This window comes from Taudactylus pleione, unplaced genomic scaffold (genome assembly GCF_031769625.1).
Source record: "Taudactylus pleione unplaced genomic scaffold, aTauple2 ptg000390l, whole genome shotgun sequence".
Classification (NCBI taxonomy): Eukaryota; Metazoa; Chordata; class Amphibia; order Anura; family Myobatrachidae; genus Taudactylus; species Taudactylus pleione.
The window spans coordinates 217939-238132 of record NW_028284791.1 but is presented as its reverse complement, the minus strand read 5'-3'; the positions used below and the strand labels follow the sequence as shown (position 1 = coordinate 238132).

General features: G+C 44.9%; 1 protein-coding gene across 1 annotated transcript; it reads right to left on the bottom strand.

The window, feature by feature from the left end:
* Positions 1 to 16550: 16550 nt before the first annotated feature.
* LOC148507606 (uncharacterized) lies at positions 16551 to 17998 on the bottom strand. Its single transcript, XM_088445836.1, has one exon. The coding sequence runs from the start codon at positions 17915 to 17917 to the stop codon at positions 17297 to 17299; it is 621 nt and encodes a 206-aa protein (XP_088301962.1). The 5' UTR covers positions 17918 to 17998; the 3' UTR covers positions 16551 to 17296.
* Positions 17999 to 20194: the final 2196 nt, after the last annotated feature.

Genomic DNA, 20194 nt, shown 5'->3' with positions numbered 1-20194 from the left:
ATTACTAACATGTCTGAACTATATGATCTGTATCACTATTTGGAACACTCAATATTGGAACTAATCCCTAGCAGTGTATAATCAAATGTCTCATTGTAAAAATACATTGTACATAATAAGCATTTAGCCCTTTTAAAATCTTCCTTACATTGTTCATTATAGCAAGGAATTTAAGGTTTGTATACAGTAAAGGTTTTATTACAATATTATAACTCATCATTTTCTACTTGTATTGGACTAGTAAACGTTCCTGTAGTTATTCAGATCTGAGGTGTAGTCTGCTTCATATTTCCTTATTAAAACAAAATGGAATACTTTCACTTACATATGAGAATAACATAATTATTAGTGGTTTTGTCAAGTTATAGTTATCAGTAACCCCTTTTCCTGTTTACAACCTGTTTTCACAATTCTCACATGGTTTTATGTTAGTTATCTTAGTATTTTCAGTATATTTCAACTCAAGAATGGTTCTGGCACAAATTCAACAATTAGTAGCATTTAATACTTTACCCATCAATGAATATTTTTGTAGAATTGTATACTCTTTTGAATAATATCCATACACCATAGTATACATCTTTCTTCTGGTTTAGTACAGTAAATGCAAATACACTTTTCAATAGATGATAAATCAGATTTCTGATACCGATCATTTTCCCTGCTTAGAAAAGAGGAAGGAAAGGACTTATTAGAATAACCCCATCATCCACACTACTGGATGTGTAGTCATACCAGACCATGAACCCTTGCTCGCCCTCTCTCCAAAATAAAAATAAGTCTCAATGTTGCAATAAACACGATTGTTTCCATCACGCAGCTAAGAAAAATTATGCTTCCGTTGTCATCAGTCTATATCATAGTCTATTGTGAGCAATAATCTCCATCTTGATTGAAGAGTTCTCATAGTCTTATATCACAGTCTTTATAGCTCAGTCTCTATATCAGCACTTGAGTCTGAGAATAAGTCCCCTTTAAGCTCGGATCTCTCTCTGACCTTTTTAAATGTGAGCCATGGATCCAGGTGTCCTTCTCAGCAACCTTTATAGCTGTATCTGTTGTCAGCATCACTTTGCCATGCCAAGGACCATTCCATTGATCTGTAAGGGAACCAGAATGTAACAAACTTCTCATCATACCATCATAGTCTCTAGACTGTATTTCATCTTCTGCATCAAATGCTGATGTTAGTTGAATATCCTGTTGAGCTTCCCCGAAAGTCTTCTTGTTGTAGCTGCTTAGACAATTGTATAAAATATTGAACAGTCAAATCATGTTGTAATCTCAAATCAGTCTTTGGTTTAGTAACACATCTTGATTGTAGTTCAAAAAAATGAATAATAACGGAGAGATTGAGATAAGGCTCAGGTGTGATTCTATTACTATGAAGCACCAAATGTAGGCCTTCAAACAATGCCATTCCTGTCTCTTCTGTATGTTTAACTCATTTGTTTTTTATAACACCATTGTGTTTAACTTTCATTTTATTCCCATCTTTTCACTTATTTGAAAAACTTTCCTTGTAAATTTCAATAACACTTACAGTAAGCAACCTATACCTTACATACAAATTCCTCCAAAATCTCTTCTCTTAGCATTATGGAGCTATAAATTCAGAAAACTCCAAGAACATGCTAACCCTATATTTTACAACATCCCGAAACCTTAATAATAACATACTTTAATCCTCTTAAACGACATGCCCCACTCCTTTCTAATCGACATACTTCAAATCATTCTCATCGACATACTTTAAGTCATTTTTTTTCTTCATTGGTAACTGAATAAAATCAATTATCAATAGTACTTTGAAAATGTTTTAGTAGGTATCATTTTCTCTTCATTATTTATCATCTGAATTACATAAACATTCACATTTTCACTTTATCTCTGGCTCGAGCATACCCGTAAGATTGTACAATGTGATTCATATTATCTGCTCTTAAATGTACTAACCCATGAACATCTCTATAAGGCTTGTATTAATTTCAATTCTACTCAAATACCCATTATCATCTTCTCTTGTAACAATGCTCTAATTTCCAGACATTGACCTCATTGTGAGAAGTATTTTCCTGATATTGCCTTAATTGGTCAAATGTGATATTCTTAAACAACATCAACTGAGTTTCTATAACTGGCTCATCATATGTACTTAAAATTACCTTTCATACTAGCCTGTCATATGTTACCCATGAAAATAATATCCATCTCTTTAGTTTGTACCTGACACTTAATTACTACAAGTTATTTTTAGTAAACATATCGCTTCTTTCAGTTCTTTAACTGTTTGTACATGTAACATTGTAGTTCCCAGAAGCTATGCGATAACCCCTATGCTTCCAATTGCTACAATCAATACTGTACATTACATTCAGCTAACTACGTTGAATGTGGTAGTCACTGTAATGCATTCACTGTAACCAAAAAAAAAATTATGTATCCGTCTGTCACAGTTATCATCAGTAAAGAGAACTAAGTCAAGATTATCTAATGAAACTTCCCATTACTGAAAAATATTTTTATATTTCATTATTGCAAACATGTTCATTGTCTTCCTTTTTCCTCACCATTAACCATAATCAACCATATTCCCCCCTGTTGAGGATAAAGAAGATCAATGTAACACAATTGAAATCATGACATATGTAAGATTGATATGAGTCTAACATATTATCTCCCATTGAGAAAATCTGACTATAGGAACATGTTTAAGTTGAGTATTATTAAATATCTGAATACCAGTATGTAAAACCAATAGATGCAATTCAACTTAACAATTAATGCCACCCTTTAAGGATATAAATGTCTTCGAGCTGATGGTAAACAACGTCCTGTATATTCAAAATTATCAGTTTATAGTTGGATTTTTTTCCCATTAAACTTTCAACTTGCTTCTGCAAAAGAAACATAATTGTTTGTTAGCAGCTCTTATTGAAGTTTAAAATAACTTTAAATATAACCACAGATCACTGTTAGATAAGGACTGCGTCATCTGTAAGATCATAAAAAATTGCAGATTATTTTGCAAACATTGTAAACTGTTTGTAAACTTTTCCAGAATATATCCTTTTGCTTTATTAAAACATTATGTAGATACTGCGTATATACTAAAAAGTATGTTTCATAACCTTCTTTTATTAGTACCCTGGCTGAGGTACAAAAGAAACCTAAGATGTAAGAATCCAGACACAGTTTCATGCTCTGAGATAGTTAAAGTATTTGTCTGAAACAAAACTGTATTATTATTTTTTTTTTTTCTCCTCCTCCGTGCAGCTTCTCGATTTGGGAGGGGTATAGAGAGAGTGAAACTCACACTGACGCACAGAGTTACACAGACAGACAGCTTCTCACTCTGAAAACATTGAAAGTACAAGATAAACAGTTTGTCATTACAAAAGTTTACAATCCCGCTCTGAACATAGGAAGTATATAGGATCATGTTTATTAGACCCTTCTAATATAGCTGAAGTATCTACAGTTTTCTAATCTCAGCAGTGCCTCCAACTGTCTAACATTACCTTTGACAGGTGTTGTTCCATAATAAGTAATATTCTCCAAACCAGTATACTTAAGAATTTGTCATTTTATTAATTAATTAAATAATTAGATCAAGCCCTTAACTGGGACATGTTCTCCCAGGGTTATAATGCAGGAATAACAACGATTGACATTGTCACACAATACTTATACATTATTACAATATTCAGATTATACGCCCCTTTAACGCCCACTACCATTATCAGTTAATAGACAAAGCTTATTTTTGTTAACTCCTCCTTAAGAATCAGACTCGAAACTGAATTCCTTTTGAGTGATACTCATGGAATACTGCATCCCATATTTAGTCTGAATAGTTTCCCCAGCACAAGGACACATATATGGGCATGATCTCTTCACAGTGTTAGATAAACAGTTTCCCTCGGGTGCGGCCTTAAACACATCACACTCCTTTCCATTTAAAACTAAGTTTGGACAGAGAAACAAAATGGAAGTACCAATGCCCTGTTAAATCTCATGTACTGCTTCATTATACAGCATAAAGCATATGTAAATATGGAATTATGTAAATTAGTCTTCGACATGGGTGAGGTGACCCCAGGCATGTGGAGGAGAGGGGGGGGATGTTGGCGGTCAGTGGTATCTGGGTGTAGCAGTGTGACATGGGCATAGCAGGATAATAATCACAGCTGCCATCACTGCCTCCTGCTGGATGAGGTGACCCCTGGCATGTGGGGGGAGGGGGGGATGTTGGCTGGTCAGTGGTAGCTGGATGTAGCAGTGTGACATGGGCATAGCAGGATAATAATCACAGCTGCCATCACTGCCTCCTGCTGGGTGAGGTGACTCCTGGCATGTGGGGGGAGGGGGGGATGTTGGCGGTCAGTGGTATCTGGCTGTAGCAGTGTGACATGGGCATAGCAGGATAATAATCACAGCTGCCATAACTGCCTCCTGCTGGGTGAGGTGACCCCTGGCATGTGGGGGAGGGGGGGATGTTGGCTGGTCAGTGGTAGCTGGGTGTAGCAGTGTGACATGGGTACAGCAGGATAATAATTACAGCTGCCATCACTGCCTCCTGCTGAGTGAGGTGACCCCTGGCATGTGGGGGGAGGGGGGGTAGGATGCTGGCGGTCAGTGGTATCTGGGTATAGTAGTGTGACATGGGCACAGCAGGATAATAATTACAGCTGCCATCACTGCCTCCTGCTGGGTGAGGTGACCCCTGGCATGTGAGGGGAGGGGGGGATGCTGGCGGTCAGTGGTATCTGGGTGTAGCAGTGTGACATGGGTACAGCAGGATAATAATCACAGCTGCCATCACTGCCTCCTGCTGGGTGAGGTGACCCCTGGCATGTGGGGGAGGGGGGGATGTTGGCGGTCAGTGGTATCTGGGTGTAGCAATGTGACATGGGCACAGCAGGATAATAATTACAGCTGACATCACTGCCTCCTGCTGGGTGAGGTGACCCCTGGCATATGGAGGGAGGGGGGTGGGATGTTGGCTGTCAGTGGTATCTGGGTGTAGCAATGTGACATGGGTACAGCAGGCTAATAATTACAGCTGCCATCACTGCCTCCGGCTGGGTGAGGTGCTCCCTGGCATGTGGGGGGAGGGGGGTAGGATGCTGGCGGTCAGTGGTATCTGGGTGTAGCAGTGTGACATGGGCACAGCAGGATAATAATCACAGCTGCCATCACTGCCTCCTGCTGGGTGAGGTGACCCTGGCATTGGTGCGGAGGAGAGGCAGTCACACATATACACACAGTCACACACATACATACTGTTACACAAAAATATACATACACAGGGGCGTATCTACGCATTGGCTAGGATGGCACTCGCCAGGGGCACCAGCCAAAGGGGGGGCGCCATCCGGCAGTGCCACCAGCAGCCAATGGGTCGACTACCCAAGGGGCTTGAACTAGCCTTGCTAGTCCCCCGGGTCCCAAGTGTAGGGCAGACCGCAGTGAGAGCGGTCTACCCAACACAGTTACAAACAGACAGCCACCAGCGGTGGCTGTATGTTTATTAAAGCAGCCACCCAATAAGAGTCAGACAGACTCTCATTGGCTGCTGCGTCACCCACGGAGGCAGCCGGCTGGAGCTCACTCATGAGCTCCTTCTTCCAGCTCCCCTCCACAGCGGGTGATGGGAGAGACGTCATGACGTCTCTCCCATCCCATAGTGCAGAGCGAGAGCGGGCCCGGAGGAGTGGACAGCGGCAGACGTTGGCAGGAGTGGGTATCAGGTAAGTTGCTTTTTTTTCTGTTTTTTTTTTCTGGCACAGCACAGGGGGTGGAGCATGGCTACTAGGGGGCACTGTATAGGGAGTGGCCGCTACTGGGGGTACGTTATGGGGGGGATGGATGCTACTGGGGGCACTGTATTGTGGGAGCCACTACTGGGGGCACGTTGGGGAGGATTGGCAGCTACTGGGAGCACTGTATTATGGGGGTTGCTACTGGGGGCATGTTATGGGGGGGATGGCTGCTACTGGGGGCACTGTATTGTGGGGGCCACTACTGGGGGCACATTATTGGGGGGATGGCCACTGCTGGGGGCACTGTATAGGGAGACTACTACTGGGGGCACTGTATAGAGGGGACTACTACTGGGGGCAATGCAAAGGGGAGACTACTACTGGGGGCACTGTATAGGAGGACTACTACTGGGGGGCACTGTATAGGAGGACTACCACTGGGGACACTGCATAGGGGGCCTACTACTGGAGGCAATGCATAAGGGGGACTACTAGCGGGGGCAATGCAAAGAGGGGACTACTACTGGGGGCACTGCATATGGTGGACTACTACTGGGGGCACTGCAGAGGGGACTACTACTGGGGGCACTGCATAGGGTGGACTACTACTGGGGGCACTGCATAGTGGGGACTACTACTGGGGGCACTGCATAGGGTGGACTACTACTGGGGGCACTGCATAGAGGGGACTACGACTGGGGGCACTGCATAGGGGGGACTACTACTGGGGGAACTTCCTGAAATTATGGGAGGAGACGGGCGACAGTCCATTACCTTGCCAGGGGTGCTCGGATCCCTAGATATACCCCTGTACATACATGTGTACTGTACAGTCACACACATATAGACAGACCCTCCAATATGACCTATTCCATCAGGTACATGCTCTGCTCCTGGAGATCCTTCCTAATGTATGATTGCAGCCACCTGTGTTGAAACACCTGTCTCATCAATTACCTAGGTCAACACAGGATGTAGTTATATTGCCGGCGGATGGGATGCTGGCCACTGATATACCGATGCCGGAATCCCGACGCCAGGCATAATGCCGATGCCGAAATCCCGAAGGAGATCAGGATACCGGTGTTGGCATTCCAAACATCGGAAGCCCAAACGTCCAGACCCGGGTAATTATGTTAGTGTCCCCGGGGGGACATTAGGTTTAGGTGAGGCACCCCCCCAGGGAGGGTTAGAGTTAGGCTACGGGAAGGGGGGAGGGGGGGTTAGGCACCCCCCCGGGGCAGATCTAGGTTTAGGGTGCAGGAAGAGGGGGTTAGGCACCACCGGGGGGAGGTTAAAGTTAGGCACCACTCAGGGAGTGGTAGGGTTGGGGGTGGGGAGGGTTAGTGTACTTATCAGCCCCAGTCGGGATCTTCAGCGTTCAGGCTTCCGACGTCGGCATTTGAACCGGCCGCCAGCATCTCATTCCCATTCCGTTCAACACAGGCGTCTGCAAATCATACATTCAGTGGGAAGTCCAGGAGCAGAGCATTTTGGACCTGGTGGAAGGGGTCATGTTGGAGGGTCTGGGTGAATCATCCAGCGAGTGAACAGTTGAGCAAATTCTTTTGTTTAAGATGATGGTGTATGTAACAGATACAACATAAATTAAATTTTGAGATATGTACTAGGGTGGTGCGGCCGGCGCGCACATGCTCTGTGGGCAGAACCGGCCGCCTCCACCCGCAATCACCCTCTCTAATCTGCCACCTGCTACAATGTATAATAGTAGCGGTGTGCTAGGCTCCTTCTCTGCCGGGCGCACCGCTACTAATACACATTACAGCTGCCTGCCCCATGTGGTCTGCCCCCTCCCCGATCTGTTGTAGTGTCCAAGAGACCGAGACGACACAGCGCAGGAAGAAAGCAGGGAGCCGGCAGTGACGCACGCCACATCGCTCCCTGCACACTCAGCAGCAGCACGGGGAGGAGTTCCTCCTCTGGAGAGCCCTAGTCAGTGGCGGATTGGGCCGCCGGGCCAGTTCCTTCGGTTGACCAGCCCATCCTTTGGTGACTCACCCTCCTCCAGGCATCCGCTCACCGTCCCGCTGCTGTGATCGGAGATTAGCTCCGATCAGGCAGCACAGTGAAGCTTAGTAAAGTGAAAAAAAACAAAAAACGACCGATGGGGGAGCTGCTGCGCATGCTCAGCAACAGCAGCTCCTCCCATAAGCCTTTGCGGAGCTCTGGGCCATCAATCATCACTGACGGCTCCTCCTCCAACCCCACAGCCACAGTGAGTGACACACGGCACACGCAGTTAGCAGCTGCAGCACAGGGCCAGCAGTAAGCGTCCAAAACAGAGGAGTCACCAGAAACAGGTACTGCGTGTGTGTGTATATATATATATATATATATATATATATTGTGACAAGGCATCATAGTGGAAGGCAGGTATATTTGCCCTAGATTCCTGACCTATGTCTTTTGAAACCTCAGGAAGGTGTTTGTGTTAGGAGCTTTTTGCGTTATTAGCTTCACAGGAGCCTAATTAGGGTTTTCAGCTGTGTGGTTGTTTTTTAGTGCTATGAGGCTGATCATTACAGAGAGACACTGCCTGGGGAAAGGACAGTCTTGCGTGTCTCTGTGTGAGAATCACGTTGATGAATGCAGGTAAACTAAACGTGGAAAAACCCTTCTTATACTTTGTTTATTAGTGAGCTAGGATCACTTCTGTATAGTTAGTGCCAGACGGCAAAGTGTTTATTTCTGTTTATTTTGTTTGTATTGCCTAATAAAACTGGTGGAGACCAGTTGCACCAGACCAGTGGACTTTGTGTGATTTCTCAGCTGCTGTGCAGTTCCATCTACCCCAGGAGATGGTACTAGTTTCCCGACCTTGCTACAATATATAGCATATATGTGATTTATATATACAGTCAGGTGCATAAATATTGGGACATTGACAGAATTTTCATATTTTGGCCTCTATTCACCACCACAATGGCTTTGAAATGAAACAAACAAGATGTGATTTAACTGCAGACTTTCAGATTTAATTTGAGGGTAATTACATCCAAATCAGGTGAATGGTGTAGGAATTACAACAGTTTCTATATGTGCCTCCCACTTTTTAAGGGGCCAAAAGTAATGGGACAAACTAAACAATCCTAAATCAAACTTTCACTTTTTAATACTTTGTTGCAAATCCTTTGCAGGCAATTACAGCCTGAAGTCTGGAACGCATAGACATCACCAGACGCTGGGTTTCATCCCTGGTGATGCTCTGCCAGGTCTCTACTGCAAATGTCTTCGGTTCCTGCTTGTTCTTTGGGCATTTTCCCTTCAGTTTTGTCTTCATCAAGTGAAATGCATGCTCAATCGGATTCAGGTCAGGGGATTGACTTGGCCATCGCATAATATTCCACTTTTTAGCCTTAAAAACTCTTTGGTTGCTTTTGCAGTATGATTCGGGTCATTGTCCATCTGCACTGTGAAGCGCCGTCCAATGAGTTCTGAAGCATTTGACTGAATATGAGCATATAATATTGCCCGAAACACTTCAGAATTAATTCTGCTGCTTTTGTCAGCAGTCACATCATCAATAAATACAAGGGAACCAGTTCCATTGGCAGCCATACATGCTCACGCCATGACACTACCACCACCATGCTTCACTGATGAGGTGGTATGTTTTGGATCATGATCAGTTCCTTTCCCTCTCCATACTCTTCTCTTCCCATCACTCTGGTACAAGTTGATCTTTGTCTCATCTGTCCATAGGATGTTGTTCCAGAACTGTAATGGCTTTTTTAGATGTTGTTTGGCAAACTCTAACCTGGTCTTCCTGTTTTTGTGGCTCACCAATGGTTTACATCTTGTGGTGAACCCTCTATATTCACTCTTGTGAAGTCTTCTCTTGATTGTTGACTGACACATATACACCTACCTCCCGGAGAGTGTTCTTGATTTGGCCAACTGTTGTGAAGGGGTTTTTCTTCACCAGGGAAATAATTATTTTGTCATCCACCACAGTTGTTTTCCGTGGTCTTCCAGGTCTTTTGGTGTTGCTGAGCTCTTCGGTGCGTTCTTTCTTTTTAAAGTCAGCAAACCTTCACTGAGGAACCACTATTGATATTAAGCCAGGCTTATTATGAGTCTGAATATGGTCAAAATTGATATCTGCATCCATGAGGAGAGATCCATCTGATTTAGAATCAGGCCCATAAAGATGGCAGCTATACTGGGATGCAAAAACTGCAGCTCTGCAGCACAAATTTTTATTTATACTTGCTCATGCATCAACTTACACAACTAGATGGTGTCAACAGTGGCGACCAAACTTTTTTGTCTACCTCCTTGGTTGCTGGACCGCACTGTGGAACACACAGAGGCTACTTCCGGTTCATTCCTTTGTCAGCCCCTGAAGGATAAAACCGATTGGATGAATCTTATACACCTTGGAGACCCTGAATGATGGAAACAGCTGCACAAGGAACTGGAAGTAGTTACTGTGCATTTCATAGTGCGATCCAGCAACCAGGAAGTACACAGTCATCCTGGTATCAGAGCAACAGAAGCTCTTAGCCGTGTTTACACTGTACCTCCGACAAATTTTGAATGCTTCTATCTCCGAAGTTTGCTTTACACCGTTACAGGTCCTACCTCCTGCGAAGACCTTAGGACTGTGGATGGGGAAGTTTGTCACACTTTTCGTGAAGCCTGCCTAAGGAGAGGTTTGTTGGAGGATGATGTGTAAACAAACATTCATAAAGTGTAAGGGGGGGAATTTGTACTTTGTGTATAATGTGCAAGGGGCATTACTATTTTGTGGCGTAAGGGGTATTACATGTGGCATATTGTGAATTGGGGGTACTATAGTGTGGCCATGTCCTTTCCTTATGAGACCACGCCCTTTTTTATCTCGCACGCCTGCGGCATGCACTGTCCCTGTTTAAGATAGGGGGGGGCGCACCAAAGCGCTTTCTGGCACAGGGCACCAAAATGTCTAGTTACGGCTCTGGGTACCATCATCATCATTACTATTCCTACTTTTTGAAGTTATTGTGGTGTAAAGATTGTAGTAATAGTTAGAATTTTACAACCAAATAGCAGGAGAGGTGCAGAAATGACCAGTGATTGAACGCACACAGCCAGCAAATGAACACACTAGACCAGTGAATGAACAATGTAACTTACTTTAATAAAACAAAGGCAACAGGTCAACTTACTTTGCTTAGTGCGCCCAAACGAGAGTCCAAAAGGACTTTTTGCTGATTTCTGCTTTTCTACCTCAGGAGGGTGCGAGCAGAAATCATGCATTCACTCCCGTCAGCCAATCAGCGGGCTGGCCATTGCCAGAGATAGTCTCTCACAGCCAATCAGCAGCCTGTTCCCATGGTAGCGGCCGCAACTTGGCTGGCAGAACTCCAAGTGCAAGAGTACACGTGGCTCCTGTAACTTTTGCAAACAGCGATATATGTACAGCATACACATTTAGTGCTGCTATGTCCGTCTGGATCGGGATTCTCAGTTATTTTCTTTCCCAAGGATGCTACTGGAGAAGAGGACCGATCATCGCCTGGGATGCTACTGGAGAAGAGGACCGATCTTCGCCTGGGATGCTACTGGACAAGGGGACCGACCTGTGCCTGTGAGTAGGTACTGTAAGTATGTACTGTGAGTACTAGGGTGAGTGTAATAAAAGAATATAACATTGTGTGTGTGTTCTGTCTTTATTTTAATATATCTTTTACAGAGGGCTATAGGCACCAGCGGGCCCTCAATGTCCCGCATGCTGATACTTGTGGTTCTCCAAGTACCAGCATGCAGAAGAGGCTTGATGGGACCTGTAGTCCTAATGTAAAAGACAATATTACTGTACTTTCAATCTGTTCTTTACACCTATCAACACTGCACCCACCGCTCAGGGCATGGGTTACACTGGAGAGGGAGGACCCCTTTATTGTGTGGCTCCCCACCTACCCAGGAATCCCTAGCCTGGGCTGACTAGTTGGGGAGAGGGGGGTGAATGCTTTGGTTGGGGGAGCCCGTCCTGGCTGTGTCATTACCTCTACCCCCTATCTGGAGCCTGGTGCTGGTTCTAAAAATACGGGGGACCCCTGCCCGTATTTTTAAAACGGGGTTGGATCCGAGAGCCCGGTGCTGGCTCATTAAATATGAGGGAACCCTATGTATTTAAGAGCTCGGGGCTGGTTATGCTTTTTTGGTATTTTTTTTTCATTATTTTAACAATTTAATGGCTTTATTACACTCAGGAGCATGCACAGATCACACTGATCTGTACATGGTTCTGCTAAACAGGCTGCTCAGGAGGTAGTCTGTTTCAAACTTCTGTTTCGGCTCAAGTTTGCTAAATTTACACTCGTGTTTGCAATCACGATTCTTGGTAAATCCCGGTGTTGTATTCCTGTCTATGGAAAGTATTTGCAAGTTTGGCCGATGATGTATTTACTTCTATTTGTGAATGCACCCATGTTTTGCAGAGAGAATTATGATTTTACACCTGTTTTTGCCTTTAGTAATTATCTGTGTTGGGAAAACACACCCGTAAATGGCATCTCGGCCAGACACGATCTTAGTAAAATTACCCCTTACTGTACCTCTTCTGCTGTAACCACTCACACAGGTGTAGGGAGCAGATACTGTTTAGAGAGCTCTCTCTCTATATATATATATACTGTGCACTGTACTTTTTTTTTCTTTTAAGCATCAATTTCCCATTTTGGTAACTCAATTTCTGACACAGGGGTAAGAATGTCCTGAATTGTGTGTTCTCTCCTAATGAGTGTAGTTACCAGCTTTCTGCCCGTACATTACGTGCACTAACGCCATTCAGTACTTTGTGGTCAGAGTTAGTGGCCGGGAGCATATACTACATAGAAGGGCGACCTGCGCCAGTAGACTCATGGATCCAGGATACTCAGTAGCAGAGCTGTCAGTAGCTGATAGAGGAGAGGCAGCGCGCTGATTAATGCTGTGATGGGGAGCCCACGGGCCCGCGGCAGAGGACGACTTGGGATCAGTCGTGCTGATGGCCAATGTCAGCTGCTACCATCCCTGAAGCTGGTTCAGGTAAGGAGGTGATCACTAGACCAGCGTGGCTGATGAGTGTGACAGCCAGGCTCGGCCAGTGCACCTCAGGGGAGGTGGGATGGGACAGCCGCAGTAAGGCTTAGAAGGGTGGCAGGAGGCGCATACATTCTCCAGTGCCGCTCGTTGCATTGGAAGTAACTGAGCTCTATGTGAGCACATCTGTTCTCAATGGCTGCCAGGTCACATCCTGACTTCCTTCATTTATTGAAAGGCGGACAGCTGACAGCTCCATCTCTCCCCCAGCACCATGGGCTAGCGTTGACCCTGGCTACCAGCCTATTTGTTACAAGATACACAAGTCCCAGTCCTTATCTTGGTTTCCAGGCTAAATTTGGCCTCAGCAGACAGCAGAGTCATAGGTATCATACATTGCTTACATCTGGCCATTCCAGTTACCCGGGTATGGAACCTCACATACTCTGGGGCACATTCTGAGTTGGAAGCAAAAAAAAAAAAGGCAGTAACATTGCACCTGTAACAAACCATGCTGCACCTCATGGGGGGCAAATACATTTATTATGTTTGCAAGAAGGGTAAATACTGGCGGCTTTGCATGTAGCCCACAAATTCTGGACAGCTTTATTTTTTACACTGCAATTTAGATTTGAGTTTGGACCCATCCCTCCCACATCTAAAGGCCCCCATACATCAGCAATCAATTGGGGCAATGCTGCGTTTTGCAGATGATTGTGTAGATCTGCAATGTATGGGGTTCACAGATCACAGCTTCTGACTAAAAAGGTGATTGGAATTGGTAAATCAGGTTGTCCAACATGTTGGGATTTCACAGACCAATCGGGGCTGTAGGCTGCTAGTGTATGGTAACAAATCAGTAGATTTGCAGATCGTTACTAGTAAAATGATGAATCTTTCATGATTGACAGATCTGTCTTTCCTGAAAATGATCTGCAAATCACTGACCAATAGCTGTAATGTGTGGGTGCAGATTGGTGGATAGGGGATAAATAGTGACCCCCTCATTCAGTATGTATATAATGACCCCCTCTTGGATAAATAGTGACCCCTCATTCAGTATGTATATAATGGCCCCCTCTTGGATAAATAGTGACCCCCTCATTCAGTATGTATATAATGGCCCCTCTTGGATAAATAGTGACCCCTCACCTTGTATATAATGGCCCCCCTCTCTCAGATAGTGACCCCTCATTCAGTATGTATATAATGGTCTCTTCTTGGATAGTGACCCCTCACTCAGTAAGTATATAATGGACCCCCTCACAGATAGTGACCCCCTCACTCAGTATCTATATAATGGACCCCCTCACGGATAAATAGTGACCTCCTCACAGTATCTATATAATGGCCCCCTCTTGGATAAATAGTGACCCCCTCACTCAGTATGTATATAATGGCCCCCTCTCGGATGTATACAGTGACACCTCACTCAGTATGTATATAATGGCTCCAATCTCTGATAGAGACCCCTCACTCAGTATGTATATAATGGCTCTCCTCTCTGATAGTGACCCTCACTCAGTATGTATATAATGGCCCGCCTCTTGGATGTATACAGTGACCCCTCACTCTGTATGTATATAATGGCTCCAATCTCTGATAGAGACCCCTCACTCAGTATGTATATAATGGCTCTCCTCTCTGATAGTGACCCTCACTCAGTATGTATATAATGGCCCACCTCTTGGATGTATACAGTGACCCCTCACTCTGTATGTATATAATGACTTCCCTTTTGGATGTATACAGTGACTCCTCACTCAGTATGTATATAATGGCTCCCCTCTTGGATGTATACAGTGACACCTCACTCAGTATGTATATAATGGCTCCCCTTTTGGATGTATACAGTGACACCTTAATCTGTATGTATATAATGGCTCCCCTTTTGGATGTATACAGTGACCCCTCACTCTGTATGTATATAATGGCTCCCCTCTTGGATTTATACAGTGACCCGTCACTCAGTATGTATATAATGGCTCCCCTTTTGGATGTATACAGTGACCCCTCACTCTGTATGTATATAATGGCCCCCCTTTTGGATGTATACAGTGACCCCTCACTCAGTATGTATATAATGACTCCCCTCTTGGATGTATACAGTGACACCTCACTCTGTATGTATATAATGACTTCCCTTTTGGATGTATACAGTGACCCCTCACTCAGTATGTATATAATGGCTCCCCTTTTAGATGTATACAGTGACTCCTCACTCAGTATGTATATAATGGCTCCCCTCTTGGATGTATACAGTGACACCTCACTCAGTATGTATATAATGGCTCCCCTTTTGGATGTATACAGTGACACCTTAATCTGTATGTATATAATGGCTCCCCTTTTGGATGTATACAGTGACCCCTCACTCTGTATGTATATAATGGCTCCCCTCTTGGATTTATACAGTGACCCGTCACTCTGTATGTATATAATGGCTCCCCTTTTGGATGTATACAGTGACCCCTCACTCAGTATGTATATAATGGCTCCCCTCTTGGATGTATACAGTGACACCTCACTCAGTATGTATATAATGTCTCCCCTTTTGGATGTATACAGTGACACCTTAATCTGTATGTATATAATGGCTCCCCTTTTGGATGTATACAGTGACCCCTCACTCTGTATGTATATAATGGCTCCCCTCTTGGATTTATACAGTGACCCCTCACTCAGTATGTATATAATGGCTCCCCTTTTGGATGTATACAGTGACCCCTCACTCTGTATGTATATAATGGCCCCCCTTTTGGATGTATACAGTGACCCCTCACTCAGTATGTATATAATGGCTCCCCTCTTGGATGTATACAGTGACACCTCACTCAGTATGTATATAATGTCTCCCCTTTTGGATGTATACAGTGACACCTTAATCTGTATGTATATAATGGCTCCCCTTTTGGATGTATACAGTGACCCCTCACTCTGTATGTATATAATGGCTCCCCTTTTGGATTTATACAGTGACCCCTCACTCAGTATGTATATAATGGCTCCCCTTTTGGATGTATACAGTGACCCCTCACTCAGTATGTATATAATGGCTCCCCTTTTGGATGTATACAGTGACCCCTCACTCTGTATGTATATAATGGCTCCCCTTTTGGATGTATACAGTGACCCCTCACTCAGTATGTATATAATGGCTCCCCTTTTGCATGTATACAGTGACCCCTCACTCAGTATGTATATAATGGCTCTCCTTTTGGATTTATACAGTGACCCCTCACTCTGTATGTATACAATGGCTCCCCTTTTGGATTTATACAGTGACCCCTCACTCTGTATGTATATAATGGCTCCCCTTTTAGATGTATACAGTGACCCCTCACTCTGTATGTATATAATGGCTCCCCTTTTGGATGTATACAGTGACCCCTCACTCTGTATGTATATAATGGCTCCCCTTTTGGATGTATACAGTGACCCCTCACTCAGTATGTATATAATGGCTCCCCTTTTGCATGTATACAGTGACCCCTCACTCAGTATGTATATAATGGCTCTCCTTTTGGATTTATACAGTGACCCCTCACTCTGTATGTATATAATGGCTCCCCTTTTGGATTTATACAGTGACCCCTCACTCTGTATGTATATAATGGCTCCCCTTTTGGATGTATACAGTGACCCCTCACTCTGTATGTATATAATGGCTCCCCTTTTGGATGTATACAGTGACCCCTCACTCTGTATGTATATAATGGCTCCCCTTTTGGATGTATACAGTGACCCCTCACTCTGTATGTATATAATGGCTCCCCTTTTGGATGTATACAGTGACCCCTCACTCAGTATGTATATAATGGCTCCCCTTTTGGATTTATACAGTGACCCCTCACTCTGTATGTATATAATGGCTCCCCTTTTGGATGTATACAGTGACCCCTCACTCTGTATGTATATAATGGCCCCCCTTTTGGATGTATACAGTGACCCCTCATTCAGTATGTATATAATGGCTCCCCTCTTGGATGTATACAGTGACACCTCACTCAGTATGTATATAATGTCTCCCCTTTTGGATGTATACAGTGACACCTTAATCTGTATGTATATAATGGCTCCCCTTTTGGATGTATACAGTGACCCCTCACTCTGTATGTATATAATGGCTCCCCTTTTGGATTTATACAGTGACCCCTCACTCTGTATGTATATAATGGCCCCACTCGCCGTGTCCTCGCACACTTACAGCCCAGCTGAATAGTCGCTAAGTAAAACCTCTGCTGAGAGCTGGAAAGACCCTGCCCGGAAACAAGACAGGAGCTGGAATTTGGGGGATGAGGAACTAACATCAGGTTGGTAAAATGTTTGCAAATTTTATGTTCAATTTGTGTAGGGGGGAAAAACACCTACTCGCTCCGTCCCGACCACCGTACGCTGCTGACATAAATACTGGCAGTGACTAGAACAGGAATATTCTGCTTCATGTCTGCGTCTTCCTAATGTGTATCAGAAAATGCGCCTTTGATAATAAAATATCCCCCTCATTGGCTGCACAAATACAAATTGTACCCTCTGTGAATCCTCTTATGCCGGCAGAGATTCGACTTGGCGGTAAAACACATCCCACACTCAGAGCAGGAAAATGGCTTCTCCCCGCTGTGCGTCCTTTGGTGTTTGATGAGCGTCACTTTCTGTGAGAAGCATTTGCTGCACTCGGAGCAGGAAAATGGCTTCTCGCCGCTGTGCGTCCTTTTGTGTTTGATGAGCGTAATTTTCTGTGAGAAGCATTTGCTGCACTCGGGGCAGGAGTAGGGCTTCTCGCCGGTGTGGACGCGCATGTGTATAGTGAGGTAGGCCTTACACTTGAAGGATTTCCCGCACACCGAGCACACGTAAGGCTTGCTATCCGTGTGCGTCTGGATATGCTGCAGGAGGACCAGGCGATCGGTGAAGTGCTTCCCGCACCGGGAACAGGCGTGCTTCTTCATGTGACTCCTCTCGTGGTTGGTGGCGTTGGACATCTGACTGTAAGACGCGCCACATTCCGGCTGGGAGTATGGCTTCTCCCTGGTGTGAACTCTGTGATGTCTAATGAGAGACGATTTTAGGGCAAACGACCTGTCGCATTGAGAACAAGAAAACGGCTTATTCGCCGGCTGCATCCTCTGATGTATAGTCTGACGCTGTCGGCAGGACGGACATTTCCCACACGTGCAGGGTGGATGCGGTTTTTGGTGGGTAGTGAGATCCGGGTGCTGTGCCCACCCCCAGGCGTAGAACGTCTCTGCGTTATGAGGCGCGGCTGGGCCTGTAGAAAGGATGACAGCTTTAGTAACCTGCTGGATTAATCCTATAGAGCATGTTTAATATACACACAGTGTTACAGATATTACGGATACACAAAACTGAAAAAAAGCCAATTAAAAGGGGGGGGGGTGATTATAAAATAGAAGTAAAAAAATAGAGGTAACTATTTACTATTAAAATAAATCAAGTGATATACCTCCAGGTTAGGATAGAATGTGATGTTAAACTGGAGATAACTATTTTTACACAATAGTTTATTTACCAACATAGTTAGGGGAGAATACATCTCGTGTTTGCCTACTCAGGGGCAGAGCTATGGGAGACAATGGAGGCGCCTGCCGCCGGGCTCCAGCTCTGAAGGGGCACTTTCTCCATTGTCCTCAATATATTCACCCCACTTAGGGCTGTAACTATGTACCCGGAGTGTACCGTCACGGCTGCCTAATACATGGCCCCTGTCACATGCATTCCTGTCCTCACTAACACATCACATCTCCTGATATACTCTGTGCTGCTGGGCACCCTGCTCCTCCCACTATATAACTCTCAGTCTGTGGCTTCCTGCTGCCTCCATTCCCCTCCTCACATCATGTCACTGCCCCTGTCACATGCAGCCCTGTCCTCACTAACACGTCACTCATCTCCTGATATACTCTGTACTGCTGGGGGACCAGGCTCCTTCCACTATATACCTCTCAGTCTGTGACTTCCTGCTGCCTCCATTCCCCTCCTCACATCATGTCACTGCCCTGTCAGATGGAGCCTTGTCCTCACTAACATATGACTCATCTCCTGATATACTCTGTGCTGCTGGGGATGCTGCTCCTCCCACTATATAACTCTCGGTCTGTGGATTCCTGCTGCCTCCATTCCCCTCCGCACATCATGTCACTGCCCCTGTCACATGCAGCCCTGTCCTCACTAACTCATCACTCATCTCCTGATATACTCTGTGCTGCTGGGGACCCTGCTCCTCCCACTATATACCTCTCAGTCTGTGGATTCCTGCTGCCTCCATTCCCCTCCTCACATCATGTCACTGCACCTGTAACATTCAGCCCTGTCCTCACACAGACTCACTGAAATACTATGAGCTCATAAGCTAATAAATTGGACACATCATGTTTGAACAGGTGATGAGGGGCTTAGGCCTTAAGCTAATTGCACACTGGGCGATATATCGTATCGTTCAATGGAACTGCTGATATATCGCGTGTGCGTCGGCAAGTATGTACCCACGATATACCGTATCTGTGAACGTCATTCACAGGCATATGGCATCAGCATTCAGTCATTTAGCCCCGCCCCCTCCTCACGGACCTGCAAATCGCGGGGATTTACTTTAAAGGGGGTGGGGCCTAATGACCGCTGTAGCCTGGCTGTGCTTTGTGCCATCAGTCACATGAATAGGAGAGGCTACATAGCAGCCTGTGCGCAGGGCACACAGTGACATTGGTGTGAGTGGTGAGTGAAGGCGCTGCTGCCACCAGTCTGTATAGCGCTGCTGGTCACGTGAGCCACTCCCGCAACATGGCCCCTATTCAGAGCAATACAATTAGGACACCTCACATAAAAAAAAATGTGGGCAGAAGCAATTTCATTGTGGAGGAAGCCACGGATAACAGCTAGTTGAAATTACAGCCATCCCTCAAGGTGAGATCCACAGTCACTGAGTTGGTACTGGTTGAGAAGAGCTTAGCGTGCAACAAGGTACACAGAGGTATTGGCACCGTGGGAACAGCACGTACACAGAGTATACACATGCACATAGATCATATATGCAGCAGGTAAAATTAACACAACCAAATACATTGGAGTGGAGTCTAAGACCCACAGTGGATTTCACCACACAATCCCCACAAGAAAAATATGGACTTTACTCAGTGAGGAGTCTGAGGACCCAGGTTGCGGCCCAGTGTACTTGTTTCCCACTGTGAGAGCACATAGTATTTAACTGGTATGAGGACTCTGGAAACACCACCGATGGAAATACATGTGTGGATGTGCTGTTGTCAAGGAGACCGAACACTGAGTTGAAGTAACACTGGAAGCAAATTATACTGAAAGTATAGTCCTTGGAGCAGAAGCATCTATGTAGACACAATAGAAACTCAGGCACTGAGCAGGCTCTT

Bases quoted from the DNA above. Each gene is read 5' to 3' on its own strand.
- LOC148507606 (XM_088445836.1), bottom strand. From the start codon at position 17,917: ATGCAGCCGGCGAATAAGCCGTTTTCTTGTTCTCAATGCGACAGGTCG.